General features: G+C 43.2%; 1 protein-coding gene across 6 annotated transcripts in view; it reads left to right on the top strand.

Moving 5' to 3' along the window:
• The window catches only part of RALGAPB (Ral GTPase activating protein non-catalytic subunit beta), a 186,997-nt gene extending 160,715 nt beyond the window's left edge, over nt 1–26,282 (top strand). For all 6 annotated transcript variants that reach the window (XM_073606330.1, XM_073606329.1, XM_073606332.1 and 3 more), the window contains 10 exons: nt 3,157–3,309; nt 6,157–6,366; nt 10,596–10,754; nt 13,790–13,955; nt 18,454–18,576; nt 18,682–18,815; nt 19,271–19,379; nt 21,664–21,742; nt 21,829–21,977; nt 22,428–26,282. In XM_073606330.1, the coding sequence (XP_073462431.1) occupies nt 3,157–3,309; nt 6,157–6,366; nt 10,596–10,754; nt 13,790–13,955; nt 18,454–18,576; nt 18,682–18,815; nt 19,271–19,379; nt 21,664–21,742; nt 21,829–21,977; nt 22,428–22,618 (1,473 nt within the window). In that variant the 3' untranslated portion in view covers nt 22,619–26,282. The remainder of the gene's footprint in view (nt 1–3,156; nt 3,310–6,156; nt 6,367–10,595; nt 10,755–13,789; nt 13,956–18,453; nt 18,577–18,681; nt 18,816–19,270; nt 19,380–21,663; nt 21,743–21,828; nt 21,978–22,427) is intronic.
• Nucleotides 26,283–26,515: the final 233 nt, after the last annotated feature.

The following is a 26,515-nucleotide window of genomic DNA, read 5'->3' as shown; positions in this document are numbered from 1 at the left end:
CCTTCATGGTGGTGTTTGTTGTCTAAGGTTCTCTAACAATCCTCTCAGGGTTTCACAGAACAGCTGTATTTATACTGAGATTAAATTAATACAAATGCACGCCACACTTTTCAGATATTTAATTGTAAAAAATTTTGAAAACCATTTATCATTTTCCTTCCACTTCACAATTATGTGCCAATTTGTGTTGGTCTATCACATAAAATACATTTACATGTTTGGTTGTAACATGACAAAATGTGGTAAAATTCAAGGGGTATGAATAATTTTTCAAGGCACTGTATGTACTGCTAGGGGAATATCATTTATAGCACTTTGGTAGCTGTTCTACTTATAGTCTAGCAAAACCAACAATTTTGGCAATCTAACATAGGCCTCATTACTTCCTCTCACTTCCTTTAGTATATACAGAACAGAAGTGAAGGGCAGTCTCTCCAAAGGGAAACGGATGGCAAAAAAGAAAAACTGACTGGTCTTAATCATTTCCTACAGCCTAAAAAAAAAAAAAAAAAAAAAAAAAGGTTTTAGCAAATCTTTAAAGCATTGTATAAAGAACTTAAAAAGAGATACAATGGCAATGTAGGACAAAATGTATTTTTGTCAAGGTGTGGTGAACCTAAAGCTGGCCATACATTCATCAGTTTAATCAGCAAGTAGGCTGACCTCACAAACGGGAACTGCCATAAATGGTTTGAAATTCGTCTGGTCCGTGCTGACCTGGCCGAATTTCAATCCATCTATGGCCAGCTTAACTCTAAAGACACATGTGAACACACTGTTCCCTTTATGTATTGCTATGTTGCCAAGTAAATTTTCGTTGATACACTTAATTCAGAAACAAAGCCATCTGGTTACTTATTGCAGATATTTTTTCTTTTTCGTTCATTGACTGACACATAGCTCCATATTCAGAACCATAGGGTTATATTGCCCCCTACAGGAGTAGGACAATAGGCAAAAAAAAAGACTTGGCTATGCCTATGGGCAATCCTAGGTGGTATATATCCCCCTCTCTGCTACAGGCCTTCCGTTTTTTTCTGCCTAGTCAGGAGTAAGTACCTAGTTCCCAGCCGGGATATCTGGTCCTGGCATTTTTTCCTTCCATATGTTTTTTTTTCCTGTGAGATCTACAATCAACTGCCGGACTTGGCGACGGGCTGGATATCTAGATCCAGTTCCCCCAGTCTGGCCAGCAAGCGTGTGTAGACCTGAGATCTGTGCTAGGTCGGCTGCGACATAGCTCCACTGGAGGGTGGCTGGCCTGCGTATTAAACATCTTGCGAGGTCGCATACGACCAGTTTGCAGCCCATATTGCAGTGTTCCTCCTGGCTGACAGCCCCCATTTAGATGGTGAGGAGGTTCTGTCTGGAGTGGTGCCCACCTGGTTCCTGGTATGGTGAGTAGCTGTCCCCCCTCCGTCTAAAGGTTGGACTTGCGGGTTCCCCTCAGGCCCTCCTTTTTGGTTTGGTGGCCCCTGTTGGTTGTCTTGGCATGCCCCTGGGGGTAGCGTGGTGGGTGGGTAAGTGGGATGGTGTGCTGCACTGTACGGGGGGGGGGGGGGTCACACCGCCAGTGGATGGGCTTCACAACTGGGGGGAGGCGCTGGCTACTGATGGTGATCCCTTGCCCGGGTGTCCCCCTCTTCGCTGTGGCTGATGTCAGGGCTCCCTCCTTGGTCCCTGGCGGACATTTTGCCGTAGCCGGCACAATTTCTTTGGGGCCTGTGTATTCCTAATGGCCGGCGGCCATTTTTGTGTAGTCCGGCAGCCATGTTTGGTTGGTCCAGCGTGCTGGTAAAGAGGTGGCCGTGACAGTGGAGCCTTCTAGGGCTGTGGGAGCTCCTCCTTTTTCATCCCTCAGGGTCCACTGACAATGGTTCAAAACCTTTCAAGTCCTCCTCGGGAGGTCCCAAGTGGCCCTGATCTGGCAAGCCAAGAGCGGGATTCTCTAGACCCGTGGACAAGGCTCCTTCAGTATGAAGGCGCGCCCTCACCCGTGCCTGGGGTCATGGGACGTCTTCGCTGGTTTCCGGGCCCATGGACCTCCTTGGTAAATGACAAATGGGCCCATGAACTTATACTGTCCAGTTACAAGATAGTTTCATTCTTGCCCTCTAGAATGGTTCTTCCCGTCCAATGTGCTCCTGTCCCCGGACCGATTGCAAGCTCTCCTTGGGGCTGTGCAAGACCTTTTGCTCCAAGGTGTTATTGTTCCAGTGTCAGAGCGGTTTGAAGATTTTTATTCAAACCTGTGTGCGGTCCCAAAGAAGGAGGACAAAGTATGTCTGATCCTGAACCTCAATACCCTAAACTGCTTTGTGCGGGTACAGAAGTTCAGAATCCAGTTGCACGGTGGTGGCATCCCTACATCAGGGGGACTTTCTTGTTACTATTGACATCAAGGATGCTTACCTGCACATTCCAATATGTGCACACCAGTGCTTCCTCCTGTTTTGCTGTGGGAAAGGAGCACTATCAGTTTGTGGCGTTACCCTTTGGTCGCTCCTTGGGTTTTCAAAAAAGTGTTTGGCCCCAGTTCTGGCGCTGCTACGTCAGTGGGGGATTTTGGTACTGGTTTACCTGGACAAACTCCTCTTGCGAGCGGAGTCCTCTTCCGCCTTGATGGACGATGTGGTGATCACTATATGGACCATGAAGGAGTTTGGCTTCTGAATTACCAGAAGTCTGCTCTGATCCCATCCAGAAAATTGGATTATCTGGGTCTGACTCTGGATTCAGCTCTAGCCAGAGTGTTCCTTCCTCTGGAAAAACTCCAGAAGTTGCATGCTTGATTCATCTGCTGCTGTCCAGCAGCTGGTCCTCCCTCCAGACTTGCATGCGGGTGCTGGGCCTGATGGTATCTACTTTCGAGGTGGTTCCGTTTGCACAGTTCCATACGAGACCCCTCCAAAGGAGATCCTGGTGAAATGGGACAAGTGTCCAAGGTCTCTGCATAATCGGATTCGGCTGAGCCGAGGGAGATCGATCTATCTATCTATCTATCTATCTATCTATCTATCTATCTATCTATCTATCTATCTATCTATCTATCTTTTATATATTTATATATATATATATACACATTTTTTTTACAATAGGTAGATAATCTTTCTGCATGATTCTTATTTCCAAATGGTTGATTTGCTTTACTTTTAGATGTTCATTCCTGAAGCAAGGCCAGAGCCTAAGAATGACGTGGGGATAAGGTACAATGTAAAGCACCGACCGTTTCCGGAAGAAGTGGATAAGATTCCTTTCGTTAAGGCTGATCTTAGCATTCCTGACCTGCATGAAATCGTTACAGAGGAGGTGAGGATGTGTTTATTTTCATGAGTACTCCAACTCCAGGCAAAAAGTCAGTCCACAAACTAATTAAATGCAAGAAAAAGTGTAGCATTTTTAGAGCCATGGTTTCTAACCTCTTTTCCTTGTTTGCAAAGCTTTTAAAGCAGTACTTGCAAACCTACCCTAATTTTATGATATTCTAACAGACTTCTCTGCAGGCATGATGTGATCAAATAGAAAAAAACACTCAAATAACACTTGTGCGCTGCCACTTAAATAACAAATTAAAATAAATTATAATAAAATCTAATTCAGCTGCTGCAAACATCCAGTGTGAGTTCTCCACCCATACTGCATAAAATCAAAATAAATGCATATTGCGCTGCTGTGTCTAATCCCTCTTTCTATATACACCATATTGTCAAAAGTATTGGGACACCTGCCTTTACATGCACATTAACTTTAACCACTTCAGCCCCAGAAGATTTGGCTGCTCAATGACCAGGTCGCTTTAACTGACAATTGTGCGGTCGTGGGACACTGTACCCAAACAAAATTGGCGTCCTTCTTTCCCCCACAAATAGAGCTTTCTTTTGGTGGTATTTGATCATCTCTGCGGTTTTTATTTTTTGCGCTGTAAACAAAAAAAAATGACAATTACACTGATTACTGTGTAAATGTCACTGGCAGGGAAGAGGTTAACACTAAGAGGCGATCAAGGGGTTAACCGTGTTCCCTCGTGTGTGTTCTAACTGTAGGGGGTGGGATTGACTAGAGGAGATGATAGATCGTTGTTCCTAGCTAATAGGAACACACAATCTGTTTCTCCTCACAGAACAGGGATTTGTGTGTTTACACGCGCACACACACATGTCCCTGTCCTGGCTCTTGTGCCCACGATCGCACACTAACAGTACACAATCGTCGTGCCACAAACACGAATGTGGTGACTTACTACGTGGAATTTCAACTCTGGAGTGCCACCCTTTGAACCCTTCCTGCTAATTTCGTATTTGGTGAGCATTGATTCCAAGCATGTGTGTTTGTACTTTTGACTTTTGTGTGACGGATTTGTGTACTGACCATACGAAAATCTGACGTCAAACTATTGTCCGCCGAAAATTTACTAGCCTGCCATCCAACATTTGTTGGCCGAAAGTTGGACAACAATTGTCAAAAGGAGCGTACTAACGGTAAGATTTTAGGACAACAGTCTGTCAACAGATAATCCCCTGCCAACAATCGTACCGTGTGTACGAGGCTTAAGTCTGTAGGGTTCAATATTGAGTTGGCCCACCCTTTGCAGCTAATAACAGCTTCCACTCTTTCTGGGAAGGCTGTCCACAAGATTTAGGAGTGTGTCTATGGGAATGTTTGACCATTCTTCCAGAAGCGCATTTGTGAGGTCAGGCACTGATGTTGCACGAGAAGGCCTGGCTTGTAGTTTCCGCTCTAATTCTTCCCAAAGGTGTTCTATTGGGTTGAGGTCAAGGCCTGTGTGCAGGCCAGTCAAGTTCCTCCACCCCAAACTCATCCATCCATGTCTTTATGTGCACTGGTCCAAATCAATTGGTGGAGGGGAGATTATGGTTCGGGGCTGTTTTCCAGGGGTTGGGCTTGGCCCCTTAGTTCCAGTGAAGGGAACTTTTAAGGTGTCAGCATACCAAGACATTTTGGACAATTTCATGCTCCCAACTTTGTGGTAACAGTTTGGGGATGGCCCCTGTTCCACCACGACTACGCACCAGTGCACAAAGCAAGGTTCATAAAGACATGGAGGGACTTGACTGTCCTGACCTCAACCCGATAGAACACTTTTGGGAGCCAAAGAAAATAAATAGACATGTAAACATAAATTAAATAATTCTGAATTCATAAATCTTAATGTAAAAAGCACAAACAAAACATATACAGTGTACCAAAAGTCATCAATAATCATAAAGTCACAAAGACAATTGAAGCCAGAATTCCAGTGCAGACAATCCAATTCCCTGCAATCCCAACTATTCTCAGGGTATGTGAAACCAAAATCCCAATGCTTCACACCACTATGCACCACCTCAAATATGGGATATAAATGTACCCTCACCTTGGTATAGTGGCCTATAAATATAATGGGACCCACAGCACTTTCTCCAACTTCTGGGGATAATCTGATCAAAAGCCTCTTTTGATCCAGGTGTCTCACTTCGCCCACCTTTCCACCATCACCTCTGTCTTTTTTCAACTCTGCTGCAAAGCCTCCAATACTCTATGGGACAAGCTCAGAGCCACAAGAGAACCACTGTACTTTAGTATACCAGTCAACCAATCGTTTAAAAAAAATGCACTCACATTAGTACATGACAAGATCGCTTTATGTACACCAATATCTCGGGAGTAATATCGCTACGCCACTGCACTGTGAGTGCCCGGCTCTGATGTCACCTGGCTCCTCCCCATGCATATTGTCACCGATCACGTCTCTGGTCTGGTAGCAGATGTGAGGGAGTGCCGAAAATAGGGGCAGTGAAATCCGGGGGGTGGTTTCATAGCTCCAGAATTTCAGCTCCGTCAAGCCGTTCACTGACACGGGAGCCACAGCTTACAGATCACATGACCACTCTAAAGCTCATGGGAAAAAAAAGGTGTCCACACAGAACTCTTGTATAAATAGTAGGCAGTGTGGGCATGAGGAGGGTGGGAAGCAACGTTTTTAACCTAAATTTGTATTAGCCTTTGCCTTCAGATTAAGCCTAAAATGACTCCTAACATAAGATAGACTTAGTGGGAAATTGACACATTTTTATGAATGGTATTTATCTAAGGTAGAGCAATTTGCATTTTGTTTTTAATTTGCTCAGTAATATTAGTAATGCTTTTATTATGTAGTTGGAGCTTAGGCACGACAAGTTGAAGAATGGAATGACCAAACAGATAGCGTATGAGACTGCACTAGACCTCAAGAAAGAGGAAGAGTTTAAGAAGAAGAGCTATCCTGACCCAGTAACAGAATGCAAGCCTCCCTCTCCAGCACAGGAGTTCCAGACTGCCCGGCTGCTCTTATCACACTTTGGCTTTTTGTCTCTTGAAGCACTAAAAGTAGGTAACATTTGTTTGATTTAATACTGCAACAGTTCATTTAATTATTTAATAGTTTTTTTAATACAACTTCCATATATGGGCTACACAATGGCTAAGTGGTTAGCACTTCCGCCTGGCAGCGCTTGAGTCGCCAGTTTAAATCTAAACTACGACACTACCTGCCTGGACTTTGCATGTTCTCCCTGTGCCTGCGTTGGTTTCCTCTGATTTCCTCCCACACTCTAAAGACATACTGGTAGGTTATTTTGCTCCTGTCTAAAAATTGGCCCTAGTATGTGAATGAATTAGTTCATTGTAAGCTCAACCTTAGAATGTAAGCTCCTTGAGGGCAGGGACTGGTGTGAATGTACAATATGTATGTAAAGCACTGCGTAAATTGACGGTGCTATACCTCAAATAAACAAAAAATTTACCGAAATCTTTGTCAAAATGGTTTTTCTGTAATCCCCTGCAGAGCAGCAGTCAGACTGGGAAACGGGATGGGCAGCACTCTAAAGCAAGCAACGCTTTGTTGATTTGCACATTAAGGCTAATACTTTGCATGCTAAAGCATGGTGCACAGGGTCAAAATATTGGCTGGTATCGGGTCAAAAGCAACTGGCTTCTGTCGAATGGGCATCTTGGAAAATCAGTATGTTCTGGATATTCCCTTTCCATGCAGCCACTGATGTCAGCGGCGCATGCGCTCTGAATGCCCAGGTGAAGGTCCGGCAGACGCTGACGGACCTTGACGGGAAGAAGACTCCCACGTGGAAGTGACGCCATCAGGGCTCCAGCCACTCAGCGCCGGAGTCGCGAACCCGGAAGAAACGCAGAGGGCAAGATGTCAGCTCCCTCGGCGTGGACTGGGCTGCGATACGGGGGATTTGATCTAAGGTATTTCATAATGAGCTAGTATGTGGAGCATACTAGCACATTATGCCTTTGCCTTGCAGGGTTTTTTTTTTTTTTTTTTGATCTGCGGGTGTACAACCGCTTTAAGAGGAAAGCAAAGCGTGCTTTTGCCCTTTTATTGTCCAAACAGTTTGAGGAGGAGCAGTAACCAGGGAAGCAGAAGATCAGCAGTTACCACCCAATGGCTGTGTATTGTTAGGATTTAAAGTGTATTTACACTTCAGCAGCCAAGTCGGATAAACGCCTACTTTATATTTGTTACATGTTCTCATTCTCATAGCATAAATTGAAAAATTGCTACTTACATTTTACTTTTTTCTGAAAACTCAAAAATGGATTTTCTCTGAGCTGAGAAGTTATCAGTTGTAAAATAGATTTGAACGCTGTCTGCCCTAACAAAAGGCTTTAGGATCTATAAGCGGCCCTTCTGCATTGCATGTTAATGAGGGGAAACTCAGTGTGTTCCTCTTTGTCAGTTTGGAAAAATTGAGTTTCCTCTCATTTCAAATTTTACAGAGTAGTTTGCAGTCTGTTCGAGACTTGTTCCAAACAGGCCCCTAGAAAAGTAAAAAAATGTTTTTTGTTTAATTTTTTTTTTTTAGATACAGTGCATTCAGAAAGTATTCACAGTGCTTCACTTTTTCCTTATTTTATGTTACAGCCTTATTCCAAAGTGGATTAAATTACCGTATTGGCGTATGACGTGCATTTTTTCACCCTAAAAATTGGATGCAAATAGTGCATGCATGTTTTACGCCGATTGTTCAATTTGGGCTGCCTCAGGGGGACAGGGAGGGGGGTCGTCAGATTACATACAGTGAGAATCTTATGTTTACTTGGCAGCCTCTGTAATAGGAAGTCCCGTCTCCTGGGCTGGCATTGGACCATTGTTCTGTATATCATAGCCGGCCAAGGAGGCGGGACTTTCTATTAAAGAGGCCGCACAGTAATCTGTATGTAATCTGTTGGTGCTCGTCGTGCCCCCTCCCTGTCCCCTCCGAGGTAGCAGTAAGGTGAGGCTGCATTGATGGCACTTGTTAGGCTGCAGCTGCAGATGGGCGTTGATCAAGCTGCAATGTTGAGACTACAGATTTGCAATGATCAGGCTGCAGATGGGCAATGGTGAGGCTGCAGATGGACACCGATCAGGCTGCATTGACAGGCACTGACCCTTATTTTGCTTCACAGTTCTTTATTTAAAATAAAAAAAATCTCCCTGAAACTTCCCTCTTAAAGTGAAGGTGCGTGTTATACACCGATAGATACAGTAATTATTTTCCTCAAAATTCTACAAGAAATACCCCATAATGACAACATGAAAGAAGTTTGATTCAAATCTTTTGCAAATGTATTAAAAATAAACAACCAAAAATCACATGTACATAAGTATTCACAGCCTTTGCTTAATACTTTGTTGAAGCACCTTTGGCTCCAATTACAGCCTCAAGTCTTTTTGAGTATTATGCTACAAGCTTGGCACACCTATTTTTGGGCAGTTAATCCTACTTCTTTGCAGGACCTCTCAAGCTCCATCAGGTTGGATGGAAGCATCGGTGCACAGCCATTTTCAGATCTCTCCAGAGATGTTCAAGTCTGGGCTACCCAAGAACCTTCACAGAGTTGTCCCATAGCCACTCCTTTGTTATCCTGGCTGTGTGCTTAGGGTTGTTGTCCTATTGGAGGATGAACCTTTGCCCCAGTCTGAGGTCCAGAGCACTCTGGAGCAGGTTTTCATCAAGGATGTCGCAGAAAAACATTCCCACAGCATGATTCTGCCACCACCTTTCTTCGCTGTAGGGATGGTATTAGCCTAGTGATGAGCGGTGCCTGGTTTTCTCCAGACATGACGCTTGCCATTCAGGCCAAAGAGTTCAATCTTTGTTTCATCCGACCCGAGAATTTTGTTTATCGTGGTCAAAGTCCTTCAGGTGCCTTTTGGAAAAAACTCTAGGCTTCCGTCTGGCCACTCTACCATACAGGCCTGATTGTTGGAGTGCTTCAGAGATGGTTGTTCTTCTGGAAGGTTCTCCTCTCTCCACAGAGAAACGCTGAAGCTCTTTCAGAGTGACCATCGGGTTCTTGGTTACCTCCCTGACTAGGGCCCTTCTCCACCCATCGCTCAGTTTGGCCGGGCGGCCTGCTCTAGGAAGAGTCCTGGTGGTTCCAAACTTCTTCCATTTATGAATGATGGAGGCCATTGTGCTCTTTGGGACCTTCAATGCTGCAGAAATGTTTTTGTACCCTGCCCCAGATCTGTGCCTCGATGCAATCCTGTTTCGGAGCTCTACAGACAATTCCTTGGACTTCACGGCTTGGTTTGTGCTCTAATGGCCCGTATACACAATCCGAATATTGTACGAAAACTGTCATCCGAGGAAGAATCGTACGATTTTCGGATCGTGTGTACACTACTTTCGACAGCCGATCACGACAGTTCATCCGATATTATTAGATCGGACATGCACGAAAATTTTCCTCGTACAACTCCAGATCATGCGATTTTCGTTTAGTCAGTATACTTGTCATCCGAAAATACAATACAAATACATTACAACACATGACATCACTTCCGTTTTTTTTTTTTTTTTTTTCGTACGAGAATTTTCGTGACTTTATTTACCTATTCAGTTTCTACTATTAAGTGACTATTAAGCAACAAAGGTCTTATGATCTGTCGTATGATATTCGGATCGTGTGTACGGGCCATAAGATGCACTGTTAACTGTGGGACCTTATATAGACAGGTGAGTACCTTTCCAAATCATGTCCAATCAACTGAATTTACCACAGGTTGACTCCAAGTTGTAGAAACATCTCAAAGATTATCAGTGGAAACAGGATGAGCCTGAGCTCAATTTTGAGTGTCATGGCAAAGGCTGTGAATACTTATGTACATGTGATTTATTTTTTTTTTTAATAAATTTGCAAAAAGTTCAAACTACTTTTCACATTGTCATGGGATATTGTTTGTAGAATTTTGAGGAAAATAATGAATGTACTCTATTTTGGGATAAGGCTGTAACATAACAAAATTGTGGAAAAAGTGAAGCACTGTGAATACTTTCTGGATGCACTGTATGCAGTGTCAATGTGAACTCACAATAAACGTGTGCTTTTTTTCAAATGTGACCGCAAAATTTGGAATAAACTTTCAGGGCAAGGTTGTTGAACTGTGCATATAGAGGAAGCTTACAGCTCTAACTTTTTAGATGCAGCCACACAGGCGGCACTCTGGTTGAGAAGGCTGACCTAGAGTCTTCACTTTGTACTTTGTGTCTCTTATACTGAAGCTTGTCAATTTAATAATCACTCATGATCCCCCTGTCTTTCAGGAACCTGTAAACAGTCGTCTACCTCCTCACCTTATTGCCCTTGACTCACACATGCCTGGCTTCTTTGATGATATTGGATACTTGGATTTACTTCCATGTCGTCCATTTGATACAGTTTTCATTTTCTATATGAAAGCCGGACAGAAAACAAGCCAAGAGGTGAGACATCTAGGGCTAGTCATGCTGAAAAGAATTGCTATAAACCTGACTGCTGTGCATTTACCAATGAAACTTTACAGTATTTTGATTGATTTTTGCCACCCCTACCCTTGTATGCCTGAAATATGCTGCATATTTATTGTGCTTTTTGCTGCATTTGTATAATTTCTTGTAGTGCACATAATAGAACTGGTCAGGGGCAAATCTGTCCCAATAAAAGGACCTTTTGTAAACCAACAACCCCCACCCACCCCTTCCCAATACAAACTGAACCCATAACTATAAGGCTTCATTCACATCTGGTGTTTTTTCTGGTGTTTTTGCAGCATTATTGAGTTGACGAGTGACCAATGAAAAGCAGTAAAACGCCTTTAATCTGCCAAAAAAGAAGCTCATGTACTTTTTTGAGGGAACGGGTATTTTGCTTAAGGCGATAGAATTTTCAGAAGTGAAATTAATGGGATTTGTCTTGTTGGGCATTTTTTTTTTTAAAGCTGAGGCTTAAAGCAGAAAATCGACCAAAAACGCCTAGATGTGAACAGAGACTCAAAGTCGTAAAACAAAACCCTAAATTACTTCCCTTCTGCTCTCGGATCCCTTAGAACACAGGTGTCAAACTGGCAGGCCTCTAGCTGTTGCGGAACTACAAGTCACATGAGGCATTGCAAGGCTGATAGGTACAAGCATGACTCCCACAAGCAGAGGCATGATGGGACTTGTAGTTCCGCAACAGCTGGAGGAACGCCAGTTTGACACCCCTCCCTTAGCAGCTTGTCATATGACCAAGTGCCTAACAATGTAGCCCTTTAGATCTCTGCTGAAGATGTGACAGTTTTTGCAGCTTAGAGCTAAAACATGGTTAGGGACTCTCTCCCCGCCCTATGTGACAGTGCTTAGAGCATGCGTGTCCAATGCCAAATCAACAACACTGTTACATGTGAGCAAGGGGAGTTACATGCTTCCCATACACAAAGACCAGGTATTTCTCTTCTCTCCCAGTGTTGGAATGGAGAGCGAAAGGAAGGAAAGTTTGTGTGACTGGAGCGGGCATCAGTTTCCACACTAAAAAAAAAATACGCAGGTTAATTGTAATAGTACAGGGGTCTCCAAAGTATGGGCCTCGGACCACGTTCAGCCTGCTAGGATGTTTTTACCGTCCCGCAGCTAGAGTCCTCAGAGTCACTGCAGGGACTATCTCTCTGTTAAAGCTTTGCTGGGTTGCGGAACCTGCGATGCATACTCGCCCCCACCCTGGCAATGTGCAGCGCACGTCCCGCAGCCACTCTTGGCGCCTCCATGTGTTGCTTGCTAGAACAGCCGGTGTTCTGCAGAGAAAGTTCCCCTCGGCGGATAATTACCCCCCTGTACTTCGCAGGTGCAGCGCTTGCGCAGTAGGAACAACAAGGGAGCCGCCGAAAAGAGCCGAAGCTGAACACCTGAGTCAGCTGTACACAGCGCCTGCGTGCCAATATGCGCTCGGCATATTAATATTCTAACTCTATGTCCACTTGGATGGTGGGGCTTTAACGTGGACTTAGGGCAGAATGTAGTGCGCAGGCGCCGTGTAGAGCTGACGATCAGCTGTTCATTTTCGGCGGCTCTGTAGTCGTTCGTACTGCGCAAGCACAGCGCAGGGGGGTCCTTATCCGCCGGGGGAACTTTCTCAGCAAGATACCGGCATCAACCTGTGAATTCAGTGCAGATCAGCGAATCCTCCCGGCTCCGCCCCGCTGTTAAAACTGCTGTCCTTTAGCACTGTAATTTTGCATACAGCGAGCATGTAACAGCGGGGCGGGAGCTGGTTAATACAGAAGGTCTGCACTTAGGGCTCACTGTACAGCAGAGAGACAGATGGGGAGGAAACAACGTGCAGGGTGGGGAGGGATTGCCTCTGATGGAGGCACAGGTAAGGGGGAGGGGGGTGATGGGGCACAATTCTCGGGAAGGGGAGTGATTGCTCTGATGGCAGAACAGTTGTGGGGGAGGGTGGTGATGGCTGTGATGGGGGCACAGTTGTGGGGGAGGGGGGTGATAGCTATGAATGGGGCACAGTTGTGGGGGAGGGGGTGATGGCTCTGATGGCAGAACAGTTGTGGGGGAGGGTGGTGATGGCTGTGATGGGGGCACAGTTGTGGGGGAGGGGGGTGATGGCTTTGATGGGGGCACAGTTGTGGGGGAGGGGGGTGATGGCTCTGATGGGGGCACAGTTGTGGGGAGGGGGTGCGATGGCTCTAATGGGGGCACAGTTGTGGGGAGGGGGTGCGATGGCTCTAATGGGGGCACAGTTGTGGGGGAGGGGGGCGATGGCTCTGATGAGGGCACAGTTGTGGGGGAGGGGGGTGATGGCTCTGATGAGGGCACAGTTGTGGGGGAGGGGGGTGATGGCTCTGATGAGGGCACAGTTGTGGGGGAGGGTGGTGATGGCTCTGATAAGGGCACAGTTGTTGGGGAGGGGGGTGATAGCTCTGATGGGGGCACAGTTGTGGGGATGTGTAATGGCTGTAGGGTGACACAAGTGTGCGGGAAGATTCTGATGGGGACACCGGTTTGTGGAGAGAATTTGATGGGTGATGGTGACACAAACGTTTTAGGGGGCTATGATGGGGACACCAATTTACAGAGAAACCCTAATGAGTGATGGTGACACAAATTTGCAGGGAGACTCTGATGGTAACACAAATGTAAGGCCCTAATGCACACTAGTAGTTTAACCCGCTGCATGAGGCTACTGCATTAAGGTATGGGCAACGGATACAGGTGCTGGCAGCCTGGCAAATTTTATTCTATTCCTCTACTGTCGATTTTATTTATAATTTTTTTTTTTTTGGCCCTTCAGTAAGTGTAAAATATACATTGTGCCCTTCGACGTGAAAAGTTTGGAGACCCCTGTAATAGTGTGGGTTTTTTTGTTTTTGTTTTTTTTTTTCTTCTATGCTACCTCATAAGAGATTGGGTCAATAAAACCACCCATTTGATTTATTCTGGGTCTTATTGATACAAAGTTTTAAATTAGTTAATATGTGACGCATTCACAGATCTTGAAGAATGTTGAGTCATCTAGTAATGTGCAGCCTCACTTCCTGGAGTTCCTGCTTTCTCTTGGCTGGCCTGTGGATGTTGGGAAGCACCCAGGGTGGACAGGCCATGTGTCTACAAGCTGGTCAATTAACTGCATCAGTGAGAATGACCAACAAGATCAAGGTATGTACAGAAAAACCTAAATGTGGCAGTATGCGTTCTTCCAGCTTTGACCAAAGACTCATGGGAGCATGTTTCCCCGGTTTCTGCATATTCACTGTAAAATCACTGACCACCGTATAAACACTGCAATCTGATATCCCTGCTGACTTCAATAATTGAATAATAATTGAATCACGCTGTTTTCAAAATGAATCATATTAGCACTTTATCTTGTAAAGTACAGTTATTTAGTCAGGTGTTGATTTTGTCAGCTAGGAATGTTTTTTTTTTTTCATGCATTTTGCTACTTTCTGTTATAAAACATATCCAATAGAAATCAAATTTCTTCATAAATTTAGGCCAACGTGTAATCTGCTACATGTCTTTGGTTAAAAAATAAAAACAATTCCAAAAGTTATAGCGTTTACAAACTGGTACTAGAAGCAGGTATGACACTATACTAGTATTGGCGGTGATCAGCGACTGTGATAGTGTGGCAGGCAATCTGTCGCTACCTGATGCTGGCTGGGAGGTACGCTAACTGACACTGACATCAAGTGATGCTAATACAGTGATCAGTGCTAGTACTGTACACTGTCACTGTACTAATGACACTGGCTGGGAAGGGGTTAACATCTAGGGGCAATCAAAGGGTTAACTGTGTGCCTAAGAATGTGTAATGTGTGCTGCTGTTACTTAACTATTTGTCTGTTTTTTAAGCAGGATGAAGAAACAGCCAGATCGCTGTTCACAATACACAGAGGTCTGCTTTTTTGTACACACAGAATTCTGTGTGTGATTGGCAACAGCCGATCAGCTGACTTCAGCCAAAATCATTGGCAGAAATCAGCTGCAAAACTCGTGTAGTGTCCAATCACTGCACAGGTTGGCGGGGGCACGCACATGCGTGCACCCCAAACCTGGAAGAAAAGCCGTGACTTACCAGTATGTCGCCTTGCCTGGAGCTGCCTCCCACTCGCAGTACAACTACTGTGGGCAGGGGGTTGGCAAGTGGTTAAAGCTGAATCCCAGGCAAATATAAAAATACCAGTGATGCAAATGTATGTTTACATACTTTTTTCCCTCACTAGTTGTATTTGATCCCCTGCTTATTTTGTAAGTTTGCCCACTGACAAAGAAATGATCAGTCTATAATTTTAATGGTAGAATTATTTTAACAGTGAGAGACAGAGTAACAACAAAAATATCCAGAAAAACGCATTTAAAAAAAGTTATAAATTGATTTGCATTTTAATGAGTGAAATAAGTATTTGATCCCCTATCAATCAGCAAGATTTCTGGCTCCCAGGTGTCTTCTATACAGGTAACGAGCTGAGATTAGGAGCACTCTCTTAAAGGAAGTGCTCCTAATCTCAGCTTGTTACCTGTATAAAAGACACCTGTCCACAGAAGCAATCGATCCGTTTTCAATCTCTCCATCATGGCCAAGACCAAAGAGCTGTCCAAGGATGTCAGGGACAAGATTGTAGACCTACACATGGCTGGAATTGGCTACAAGACCTCGCCAGGCAGCTTGTTGAGAGGGTGACAACAGTTGGTGCGATTATTCGTAAATGGAAGAAACAAAACATAATTGTCAGTCTACCTCGGTCTCGGGCTCCATGTAAGATCTCACCTTGTAGCATTTCGGTGATCATGAGAACGGTGAAGAATCAGCCCAGAGCTACACGGGAGAATCTTGTCAATGATCTCAAGGCAGCTGGGATCATAGTCACCAAGAAAACAATTGGGAACGCACTACGCCATGAAGGACTGAAAACCTGCAGCGCCTGTCGTGTCCCCCTACTCAAAACACATGTACAGACCTGTCTGAAGTTTGATCATGACTATCTGAATGATTTAGAGGAGAACTGGGTGAAAGTGTTGTGGCCAGATGAGACCAAAATCGAGCTCTTTGGCATCAACTCAACTCGCTGTGTTTGGAGGAGGAGGAATGCTGCCTATGACCCCAAGAACACCATCTCCACCGTCAAACTTGGAGGTGGAAACATTATGCTTTGGGGGGGTTTTCTGCTACGGGGACAGGACAACTTCACTGAATCAAAGGGACGATGGATGGGGCAATGTGCCGTCAAATCTTGAGTGAGAACCTCCTTTCCTCAGCCAGGGCATTGAAAATGGGTCGTGGATGGGTATTCCAGCATGACAATGACCCAAAACATTAAGGTCCTGGAGTGGCCTAGCCAGTCTCCAGACCTTCATCCCTCAACCTTCAGCCTCAACCTTAATAACTTGGAAAGGATCTGCAAAGAGGAGTGGGACAAAATCCCTCCTGAGATGTGTGCAAACCTGGTGGCCAACTACAAGAAACATCTGACCTCTGTGATTGCCAACAAGGGTTTTACCACCAAGTACTAAGTCATGTTTTGCAAAGGGGTCAAATACTTATTTCACTCATTAAAATGCAAATCTATTTTATTACTTGTTTGAAATGCGTTTTTCTGGATTTTTCGTTTGTTATTCTGTCTCTCACTGTTAAAATAAACCTACCATTAAAGTTATAGACTGATCATTTTTTTGTCAGTGGGCAAACGTACAAAATCAGCAGGGGACCAAATACTTTTTTCCATCACTGTACCTAAATCTTTATTAGTATTAAGCTGGGTACAGTGCCTTGAAAAAGTATTCATACCCCTTGAAATTTTCCACATTTTGTCATGTTACAACCAAAAACATAAATTTATTTTATGTGATAGACCAACACAAACTGGCACATAATTGTGAAGTTGAAGGAAAATTATAAATGGTTTTCAATTTTTTTTATAAGTAAATAACTGAAAAGTGTGGCATACATTTATATTCAGGTTCACACTGATACGGGTTTGAAATTGTGCGGGTTCAGCTGAACTCGTACGATTTTAAACCAGCAATGCAGTCCGACTTCAGTGGCGATTTGACAGATATCTGTGCAGGTTCATGCACAGATGTCTATTCAGATCGCCCCCCGAAGTCACCAAAAGTAGTACAGGAACTACTTTTGGGAATCTGTGCGGTGCCGCAAAGTGCCACTGCCGGCAATAGCCACCGATTTGGCATGCAATCTGACATGTCAAATCATATGCCAAATCTGCCCAATGTGAACGTGGGCTTACTCTGATACCCCTAACTAAAGTTTAGTGGGGGAAATTGCCTTCAGAAGTCACCTAATTAGTAAATAGTGTCAACCTATGTGTAATTTATTCTCTGTATAAATGCAGCTGTTTCGATCCATCATCCGAAAATGGAAAGAGTATGGCACAACTGCAAACCTATCAAGACATGGCCATCCACCTAAACTGACAGGCTGGGCAAGGAGAGCATTAATCAGAGAAGCAGCCAAGCGGAGGTTCGCCTTCCAGCGACCCTAAACATACAGCCAGAGCTAAAATGGAATGGTTTAGATCAAAGCATATTCATGTGTTAGAATGGCTCAGTCAAAGTCCAGACCTAAATCCAATTGAGAATCTGTGGCAAGACTTGAAAATTGCTGTTTGCAGACGCTCTTCATCCAATTTGACAGAGCTTTAGCTATTTTGCAAAGATGAATGGGCAAAAATGTCACTCTCTAGATGTGCAAAGCTGGTAGAGACATACCCAAAAAGACTTGCAGCTGTAATTGCAGTGAAAGGCGGTTCTACAAAGTATTGACTCGGGGGCTGAATACAAATGCACCCAACACTTTTCGCATATTTATTTGTAAAAATGTGAAAACCATTTATCATTTTCCTTCCACTTCACTATTATGTGCCAGTTTGTGTTGGTCTATCACATAAAATCCCAATAAAATACATTTATGTTTTTGGTTGTAACATGACAAAATGTGGAAAATTTTAAGGGGTATGAATACTTTTTCAAGGCACTGTATACACTTATAGAATTTCATATGACATTTTTCATTGTAAGAATGTTGTAAGAACATTTGCTCATTATTCTACTCATTAGTGGGATCAAATTGATGTTTAGATCGGAATTCGAGTGTTCTAAAACAATTTGTACAAATTTTCCTAAGAATTTCCATTTGAAATTCTACTAGTGTATATGCAGCTTAAGCCTCTTTTCATCCTCTGCACAGCTGCACTCAGACTGGGAGAGAGAGGGGAAGTGCTAGGTGTAAGTTGGGGTCTGGTATATATACAGTGCTGTGAAAAAGTATTTGCCCCTTCCTGTTGTTTGTTTTGTTTTGTTTTGTTTTTTTTTTTTTGTAACATTTAAATGCAATTAATTTTTCACATAGGGTCAGGCAGGTTTGGATAGTTTTTTCCCTTAATAAATTAAATCCTAATTTAAAAACTGCATTTTGTATTTACACGGGTTATCTATGTAATATAAAAATTTGTTTGATCTGAATCATTTAAGTGTGACAAATGCAAACCTAATTAAAAAATTAGCAAAGGGCAAATTCTTTTTCACTTTGTCATCCTTTTTGCTGTTCTGTCTGAAAGAGATTGTTATCATCACCATCTAGCATGCGCCAAAATAGTATACAAACCACTAAGCTCTTTTTTTGATTTACTTATAGATGAAACCACTAATGCAGAAGACTCAGGTGGAAGCATATTTAACGGACAGAAGAAAGTCCTGTATTACGCAGATGCACTTACTGAGATTGCTTTTGTGGTACCATCCGTAACTGAGGCTCTCAGTAAGTTTTGACGTGAGAATGTACAAGTGGGTCACAAAGCTTGATCTACAACCTAAAAATGTGACTGACTTGACTTCTTTTTTTTTTTTAATCTGCACTGACCAGCTGAGTCCTCAGAAAGTAATGCATCTGAACAAGAAGCAGATTCCAATATGGACCTTCTACATGGAATATTAAAGCAACCGTTGACTTTGGAACTTTTCCCGAATCACACAGAAGGCTTAAACTCCACGCAAAGGGTAAGTACTGTTTTATCTGTCCACGGACAAAAGATTTTTCTACAGTACAGGATAGGAAGTCATGGAGCATGAGTTATATCCCACTAGCTTCTGGTGATTGTATGCTGGGAATGCCAAATCAACTCAGGTCTAATCTAATTTGGCCAGACCTCTAGCTTTGCAATCAGGCTCTGACTTAGTAAGGGGTGTGTCAGACTACTACAGAATGACCACGGTTTCCAAACAGAGAGCAAGGGCCCTGCTCTACAGCATACTGCCAGGGGACAGGCCTTTCTACTCAGACTGTGGCTGTCTTGGAAAACTAAGAGTTTTGATGCACCTGGAATGTGTTTAACTGATTTAAGCTAAAAGTTCAATTGGGCTTTAATCATGTGTTTTTTGTGTTTTGGTTTTCTTGTTTTTTTTGTTTTGTTTTTTTTTTTTTGTTTTGTTTTTTGTTTTTTTATTATTTTTAGCTTAGTCCAACATCACGTGCTAAGAAGCTTCCACATGGGAGAACTGTCCCACCACTGGGACCAGAGACTAAAGTGGCTGTCGTGTGGCTGGAGCAATATGATGATTTGGGTATGTTTGTAAAACCACACAGTGTGACAATCATTTCCAGTATATAGTGTTTATCAAGATATACTGCATATATTTCAGTGCCCCTTCTGCACGTCAGTTACCCTTAAAGGAAACCTCTACTTGAAGAGATATGAAGGTTTCTGTTGCTGACATCCTTCTAGAAATTTTAGTTGCTGAGTGTGCTGAGCTGAGTGAAGGGTAATACTATAGAGCAGTGATTAGCGAACCTTGGCACCCCAGATGTTTTGGAAATACATTTCCCATGATTCTCATGCACTCTGCAGTGTTGTTGCACATCATGGGGTGTCAAGGTTCATCATCACAGCTAAAGACAATCACTTGAGTGGCTGACTGGAGCTGCTGACGTTGCAGTCATGATGGTGACAGCCAGCAGAAGCCTCAGAGCTTTTGTATGTGTATACAAGGGTTTTCCAGGTAAATAATGTGTTTAAAATGCATTAAATGCACATATCATAGTCTGCCTATAGTGGTTATGTAAAATTCAAGCAGCTGGCCATACATGGAGTGATGATCCATGTGTGGCCACTGCGGTCACAACAAGTATCCTTTTTAGATATTTATCACTCCTATTTACAAAGTCAATGCTGTAATTTTTTTTCAACCACAATGGGGGTTTACCACTAGCTGGTGGTAAACCCCCATTGTGGTTGAAAAAACATACAACAATGGAGAAGGAATTAGCAGTTACTAACTTTATCTCAGAACTGATGAGCTCTTCAAAGACCAACCCATTACTTTTTTTTTTTTTTAATGCTTGTGACAGCCTAAACATACATTTAATTTTATGTTGAGCGTATGATGCCTGGAGCAATGTATGTAGCAGTATTCAGCAGCATATAACACTGTATATGAGCCAACACTCCTACCATTCCGGCAAAGTGTAAACACAATTTTTAGTCTGATCTTGGAGCCCATTCACACGGGTGTGTTGTAAAAGGTAATATGTGGTTTTAGCTCATTTGTAAAGCATTGTGTTAAAATGTAACACAGTGCATATGCGTTTTAGATGCATTTTTACTGTCCACTGTTTGAATAGACCAGCATTCTCATGCTTCCTCCCAGTTACATGGCCATCCACTTGATCTACCAGCTGCTGATGATTTGCTGCAAAATAGTGCAAACAAATGAAGTATATAAATAAAATTACAATTTATTGCAATGTTCCAGTATAAAAGCGCATACCGTATCCAAATTCCCAACCACAGGTTTCACCCTTTCTGGCTTCATCCTGGGTTAAAGATGGAGATGAGGGCTAGCTGTTGGCTTTTGAACAAATGTCAGAAATTTGCATATGAATGGGAAAGCTGTTTAGTCTGCTTTGACTGCACGCATGTCGTAGAGAAAGGAGAAGTCCATTTAAACATCCTATAGAGCAGGCTTTCTCATCTTGGATTCTGGGGAACCCTGTGGTTCCTCCAGAGGTTGCTAAGGGTTCCTTTGAGCATAGAGCAATTTAAGCCTCTCGGATGAGTAATTGCTAACATCGGTCTTTTTTTTTTTTTTTTTATTAGCTATCTGTAAGGGGAAGTTTCTTCCCAGTGACCACATATGTAATGAGTATTCTTCACGCGCCATCACACTAATCTACCATGTGCTGTAGCTATAGTAATTATTAGGTGTTCCCTGAGTCCTAAGAGTTATTTCAAGGGTTCCTTAAAATTGTTGAGAATAGGGTTGGGTTCTATAGAGCATATTATGGGGATTGCCACTATGTTTATGTACTTGGGAACTGGAAAGGTTTAAAATGGTTGTGAACCTCAGTCATGAAATCTGAACAAAGCACATATGTCTGTATTGTTTTACTTGTCTATCTCCAAAGCGCTAAGAGTCATTTCTCTCTGGTGCTTCATTCCTCTTTTATCAGCATGAGTCACTTCTGAGAAGTTACCCCGACACATGAGATACATTTGTGATCGGGGAGGAGAGCTTAGCACACAGCTTGTCTTTTCAGGACACAGTTCTGCATGTTCCTTACCGTGCTGTGTGTAAATGGGGGGAGGCGGTGTCCCTTCCTCCAATCAGCTCTCACACACTGTAACTGCTGCTCTCCGCCCCCTTCTCTGTAATACTGACAGATGAAGAAGGATTTTATCACAATTCTGCACTTTTGCAGGGATGTAGAGAAGGGAAGATTGCAGATAAACAAGTAAAACTTATGTAGGAGAATTTGTTTTATCTCTGTGTATCATCTGAGGCTATTCACTTCACTGGGTATATGTAAGGGTTTACATCCACTTTCATTAAAGTTTTCTCATCCATACAGAAAACTTTCCACTGGCAGACCTGGCAGCAGAGACCAGCACTGGTATTGAGACCACAACCAACAGCAGTACTTCGATCAGGTAATACAATGTCCTGGGTTCAAAAGATTGTCGTCTAACATGAAAACAACTGCAGGATTAATCATGTGTGCTTTCCCTCATAACAGCAACCGCATGCCTGAGAAGGAGGTGCCTGTAATATTCATCCACCCTCTATACACTGGCTTGTTCCGGGTAAAAGTCCACGGGGCTTCTGGGAAATTCAACATGGTGATCCCCTTGGTGGATGGAATGGTGGTCAGCAGGAGAGCACTTGGTAGGCACGGAATGGGGAAAAACACCTTTTATGACCGATTTTTGACATGATGCACAGGTTTTTTTTTTAAACCATATTTATTTCCTGCATTGTTCCATCATGCAGACAAAGATTATTGATGTTTCCATTCTGATTTAAGGCAAAAGTCCTAAAGTGATTGTAAACCTTTTATTTTTAAAATAACAAACGTTATTCTTACCTGCTCTGGGCAATAGGGGAGCCTATTGTGTTCAGGCGAGAAAACCCCAACAAGCTGGTTGTTCTGAAGTCTATCACTGGATCGACCTCAGTACAGCTAACCTTCTCATATACAGATCGAAATTCAGCTGGTTCCTGTTGAACAGGCCACATTTAGATCTCTCTATGGCTGGCTTTTTTCTTTCACTTGAGCCTATTTCTCATCTTCACAAGTGTGAAATCGTGTTAAACATTCTCCATTTCCCTTTCCAGGCTTTTTAGTGAGGCAAACAGTCATCAACATCTGTAGGAGAAAGCGGCTGGAAAGCGACTCCAACACTCCACACGTGCGCCGGAAGCAGAAGATCACCGACATAGTAAACAAGTATAGGAACAGGCAGCTGGAGCCTGAGTTCTACACCTCCCTCTTCCAGGATGTGGGTCTGAAGAGTTGCACTCCTTAAACCAAAGTCCCTCTTTCAGGGGCCCACCGGCAAGTGACTTTGTCAAAGGGACCGCTCTGGCAAGGCCTGGAAACCAAAAATACGAGCTTAATGCACTGAATGTGTGGATGTAAGGAGGCTCTGCGACCTGCCACTTAGTGTCCAGCTCGAGGGATCCCATTCAAGGCTTGTGCTAGCAGAGAACTTTATCACTGATCACTCTGTAGACTGTCAAGCTGCATGTGGATCTTTAGGATCGATCCACACACCACTGCTAGAGCACCAACACTGGAGGGCAAAGGAAGGCTTGACTGAGTAGCGCAATGGACTCATGCCAGCGCTTTAGCCATATCAGTTTAGTCATCCCACTCCACATAACAGACCTGAAACCACCTCCATGAGTTGAAGTGACTCATGTTTTATAAGAAAGGGTGATTTAAGGCTATTGTCACCTTTTGTATCTTGTGTAGCCTTAACACTGACACAGTCCTGTCAGTATGGAGACCTTATAGCGAGGTTTTGAAAACCTAAACCTCACTAGATGTATGCAATGTTTTATTTTATAGTATTTTTCAGGCTTATTTAATAAATCACTGAGGTGCACTAAAAGGTGGCATCCAATCATAATTTTGCACCCTAGGCAGAGCATTCAAAGCTGATTCCTGATTTGTTGACATGGGTTATAGCACAGCTCTTTACAGGCCCTGATAGGTCAGAATGAGACAGAAACTTCATTGGTTAGAAAACAACTTGATTGGGTATTAGACCTTTAAAATAAAAAAAGATTTTTCAGTCAGTGGCTTCATCCTTAAAACCAAATCTTATTAAAGAAGCCTTTTTTTTTTTTTTTTTTTTTGTGCCACCACAAGGCTGTACCATATGCTATCAAGTCTTCTTTGATGTGTATTTTTTATTTTATTTTTCCCTGGGCCCTTCAAGAAAATTGAAAACGCCACACTTGTGGTTTGTTCTAAATTGTGCGCATTGATCATGGATCTAAATAGCTAGGCAGCACCTATAGGAAAGAGCCATATTAAATATGGCTCCTGTTACTGGTCTAGAGGTAGTCGCTACTCCACTATTTTTTTTTAATTTGTTTTTTAGTATACGAGTACAGTTTGTAGAAACCCATTTAAGTGATGAGTTTGCCCTTTTGAAATAAGAATCTTTGTATTGTTAAGGCGTTTCTTTTTTAATATTAATGAATTCTGAAGGGAAGATGGTTTGTCCATTAAGATGAACATCTGACCTTTTTAGTCGCAGGATTACAGTGGTTGTTATAATTCCTCCCACCTAAAATATTGATGCTAATATGCATTATTCTTGTACCATGTACAATATATGATTAGCACTATATCGCTGCATATATCCATAAATAGTTGACTGTGCCCTGTCTGTCTTTCAGGAATTAATTGGGTTCTCCACTTATTAATTACAATGGACCTCTACTTCAGACAACATTATGCATCACCCTAGATCAGGGGTCCCCAAACTTTCAAAACAAAGGGCCATCTAGCTGGCCTTCAAATTTTAGGGGGGCTAGACTGTGGCCAGTAAGAGTAGAAAATGCCCCGGCATTGGTGGGAGTAAGGCCCCCTTCACACTGAGGAGCTTTTCAGGGGCTTTTGCGCTAAATAAAAAGCAACTGAAAAGCTCACGAAAACTTATTTTCATTAAAATTAATGAATGCTTTCATACTGGGCTGGCAGGGTGGTGAAATAACTCCTGCAAGTAGCATGTTTGGAGCGCTAAAAAAAGTGCTCCTCTCCAATTAAATGAATGGGAAGCGCATGAAAAGTGCTTAAAAAATGCCTCAAAATGGTTCTTTTGAGTCACGTGACCTTCAAAAAAATGCGCCGCTAACGCCTTGAAAAGTGCCTCAAAAGCGCCCGGCGTGACGGGGCCTTAACAATGCCATAGGCTTGTTGGTAAGGAGTAAAAAAAATTGATGTCCGAAGGAGGAATAGTGCCCCTTCATTGGTGTCAGTGGGAGAATTAGTTCCCCATCATTGGTATTAGTGGGAGAATTAGTTCCCCATCATTGGTATCAGTGGGAGAATTAGTTCCCTATCATAGGTATCAGTGGGAGAATTAGTTCCCCATCATTGGTATCAGTGGGAGAATTTGTTCCCCATCATTGGTATCAGTGGGAGAATTAGTTCTCCATCTCTGCTGTCAGTGGGAGCATTAATGCCTCAAGTCTAGATAAAGGCAAGCAGTGGGCTACATCCGACGACCCCTGCCCTAGATTGAGCCTAAATTCTGTTATGACTCGCAGTGCTACTTCAGGTGAAAACTGACATTTCCACACCATCATTTAGATATAATTGTGCCGATTGTTTGCTATATTACCTGAAGAAACAGATGTGAAGCTCGTATGCTCAAAGTAGTATGCGCCATTGTACATGGCAGGCAGGGTAAATAGAGTATTGCTGAATAGGTTAACAAGGCGCAGTTAAAAGTCCAAGAGTATCCATTATAGGACAGATGTGGCAGGCAATATTCGGGGCAGCGTGCCGCAGTACAGACTTAGGGTCTCAAAGAGCTGTGCAGTCATAACAAACTCCTGCTTTTAGCCTGTGTAGGGCCTATTACATAGATATTCTCGTGTACGAAGTATCTGATTAAACAACAGCCTGGGTTTCCCTCTGCAACCAACTGTCTCCCTTTGATTTTCTGACCTGAAATGGGAGAAGTTGATTGGTTACTAAGAGGGAAATGGTCTTCATTCAGGCACTGCAATCATAAAGTTCATCGTGCATCTGCCATAGCCAAGCTACACAATATGCCATAGTGCCATATTAATTGGCAGGTATAGTGAAAGGTGGGTGTTTCTAAGGGCCTGCGTCAATGTGCTTTTTTGTTTCTGCGGTGTCTGCATCAGTTTTAAATGCTTCTAAAATCATTCAGAACTCATTGACAGATGCCTTTTGTAGTTAACCTTTTGACCTGCTTCAAGTTAGTCTTGCACCCCCATAGACCTTTATGGGAACTAAAAACACGTTGAGCAAAAGCCCTTAGTCACAGGCCCTAAAAGACTTGCTTTATTGTGATGCACCTTTTCTCATCTTCCAGCATCAGCTTTCTTTGTGACTCAGTATTTGTCATATCTCATCTCAGAGCCTGAAAAGTGAAAGTCTGTGCTGCAGTGGCGGCTGGTGGTATTTTATTGGGGGGGCGGGAAAGCCCGACAGCACAAGCCCCTGGCGGTCAGCCGGTCTAGTCTCCTGCACTTCTGCTTTACAAGATAAAAAAAACTCTGCATGTGGATTAGGGGGCCGGACACATGGATATGGGGGGCGGCGCCCCTAATGGATGGACCGCCACTGCTGTGCTGGAAGATTTGCCTCTGTCAGATGCTGCGATCGTGGGTAGTCATATAAATGCCCAGTATGGGTCAAACTGCAGGATCCCACTGTGATGTCTAAATGGTGAAGCATCTCCACTACCAATATACTTTCAGCATATCTTATAATTACCGGTCCAGGGGGCACATGCCAACCAGCCTATTCCTCCAGTGTGCGGATGCCACCTTTCTGTGCATACCACCTATTATTCAGTTACCCCTCCTATGTACCCAGAGCATGCTTTAGCAGGAAATGGTTTTAAAGTTCCCAACAATCACAGTAAGACAGCACCTGCCTCGCTGCTCATTAAAATCTGTTTTATGTTGGCCCTCCTCATATCACATTTGTGCTGTATTTCTTGGCAATTGTGGGGATCTTGACAGTTGTTTAGTCCATAAGACCTGCAGAATGTGTGACGTTCTACATGTAAAGACTCAGAAGTCCTAGTATGATTCATTCTTGTGCAGTCAGCGGGGCGGGTTCCTCTCTGACAATCAAAGATTAGATTAAGAGATCTTTTAAATGTACATACAAGTTTTTCTTTTAATGTTCAGGATTATCTTTTACATAT

Source organism: Aquarana catesbeiana, linkage group LG12, assembly GCF_042186555.1.
Source record: "Aquarana catesbeiana isolate 2022-GZ linkage group LG12, ASM4218655v1, whole genome shotgun sequence".
Taxonomy (NCBI): Eukaryota; Metazoa; Chordata; class Amphibia; order Anura; family Ranidae; genus Aquarana; species Aquarana catesbeiana.
The sequence above is the reverse complement of the archived record's forward strand: the minus strand, read 5'-3'. Positions and strand labels throughout refer to the sequence as shown.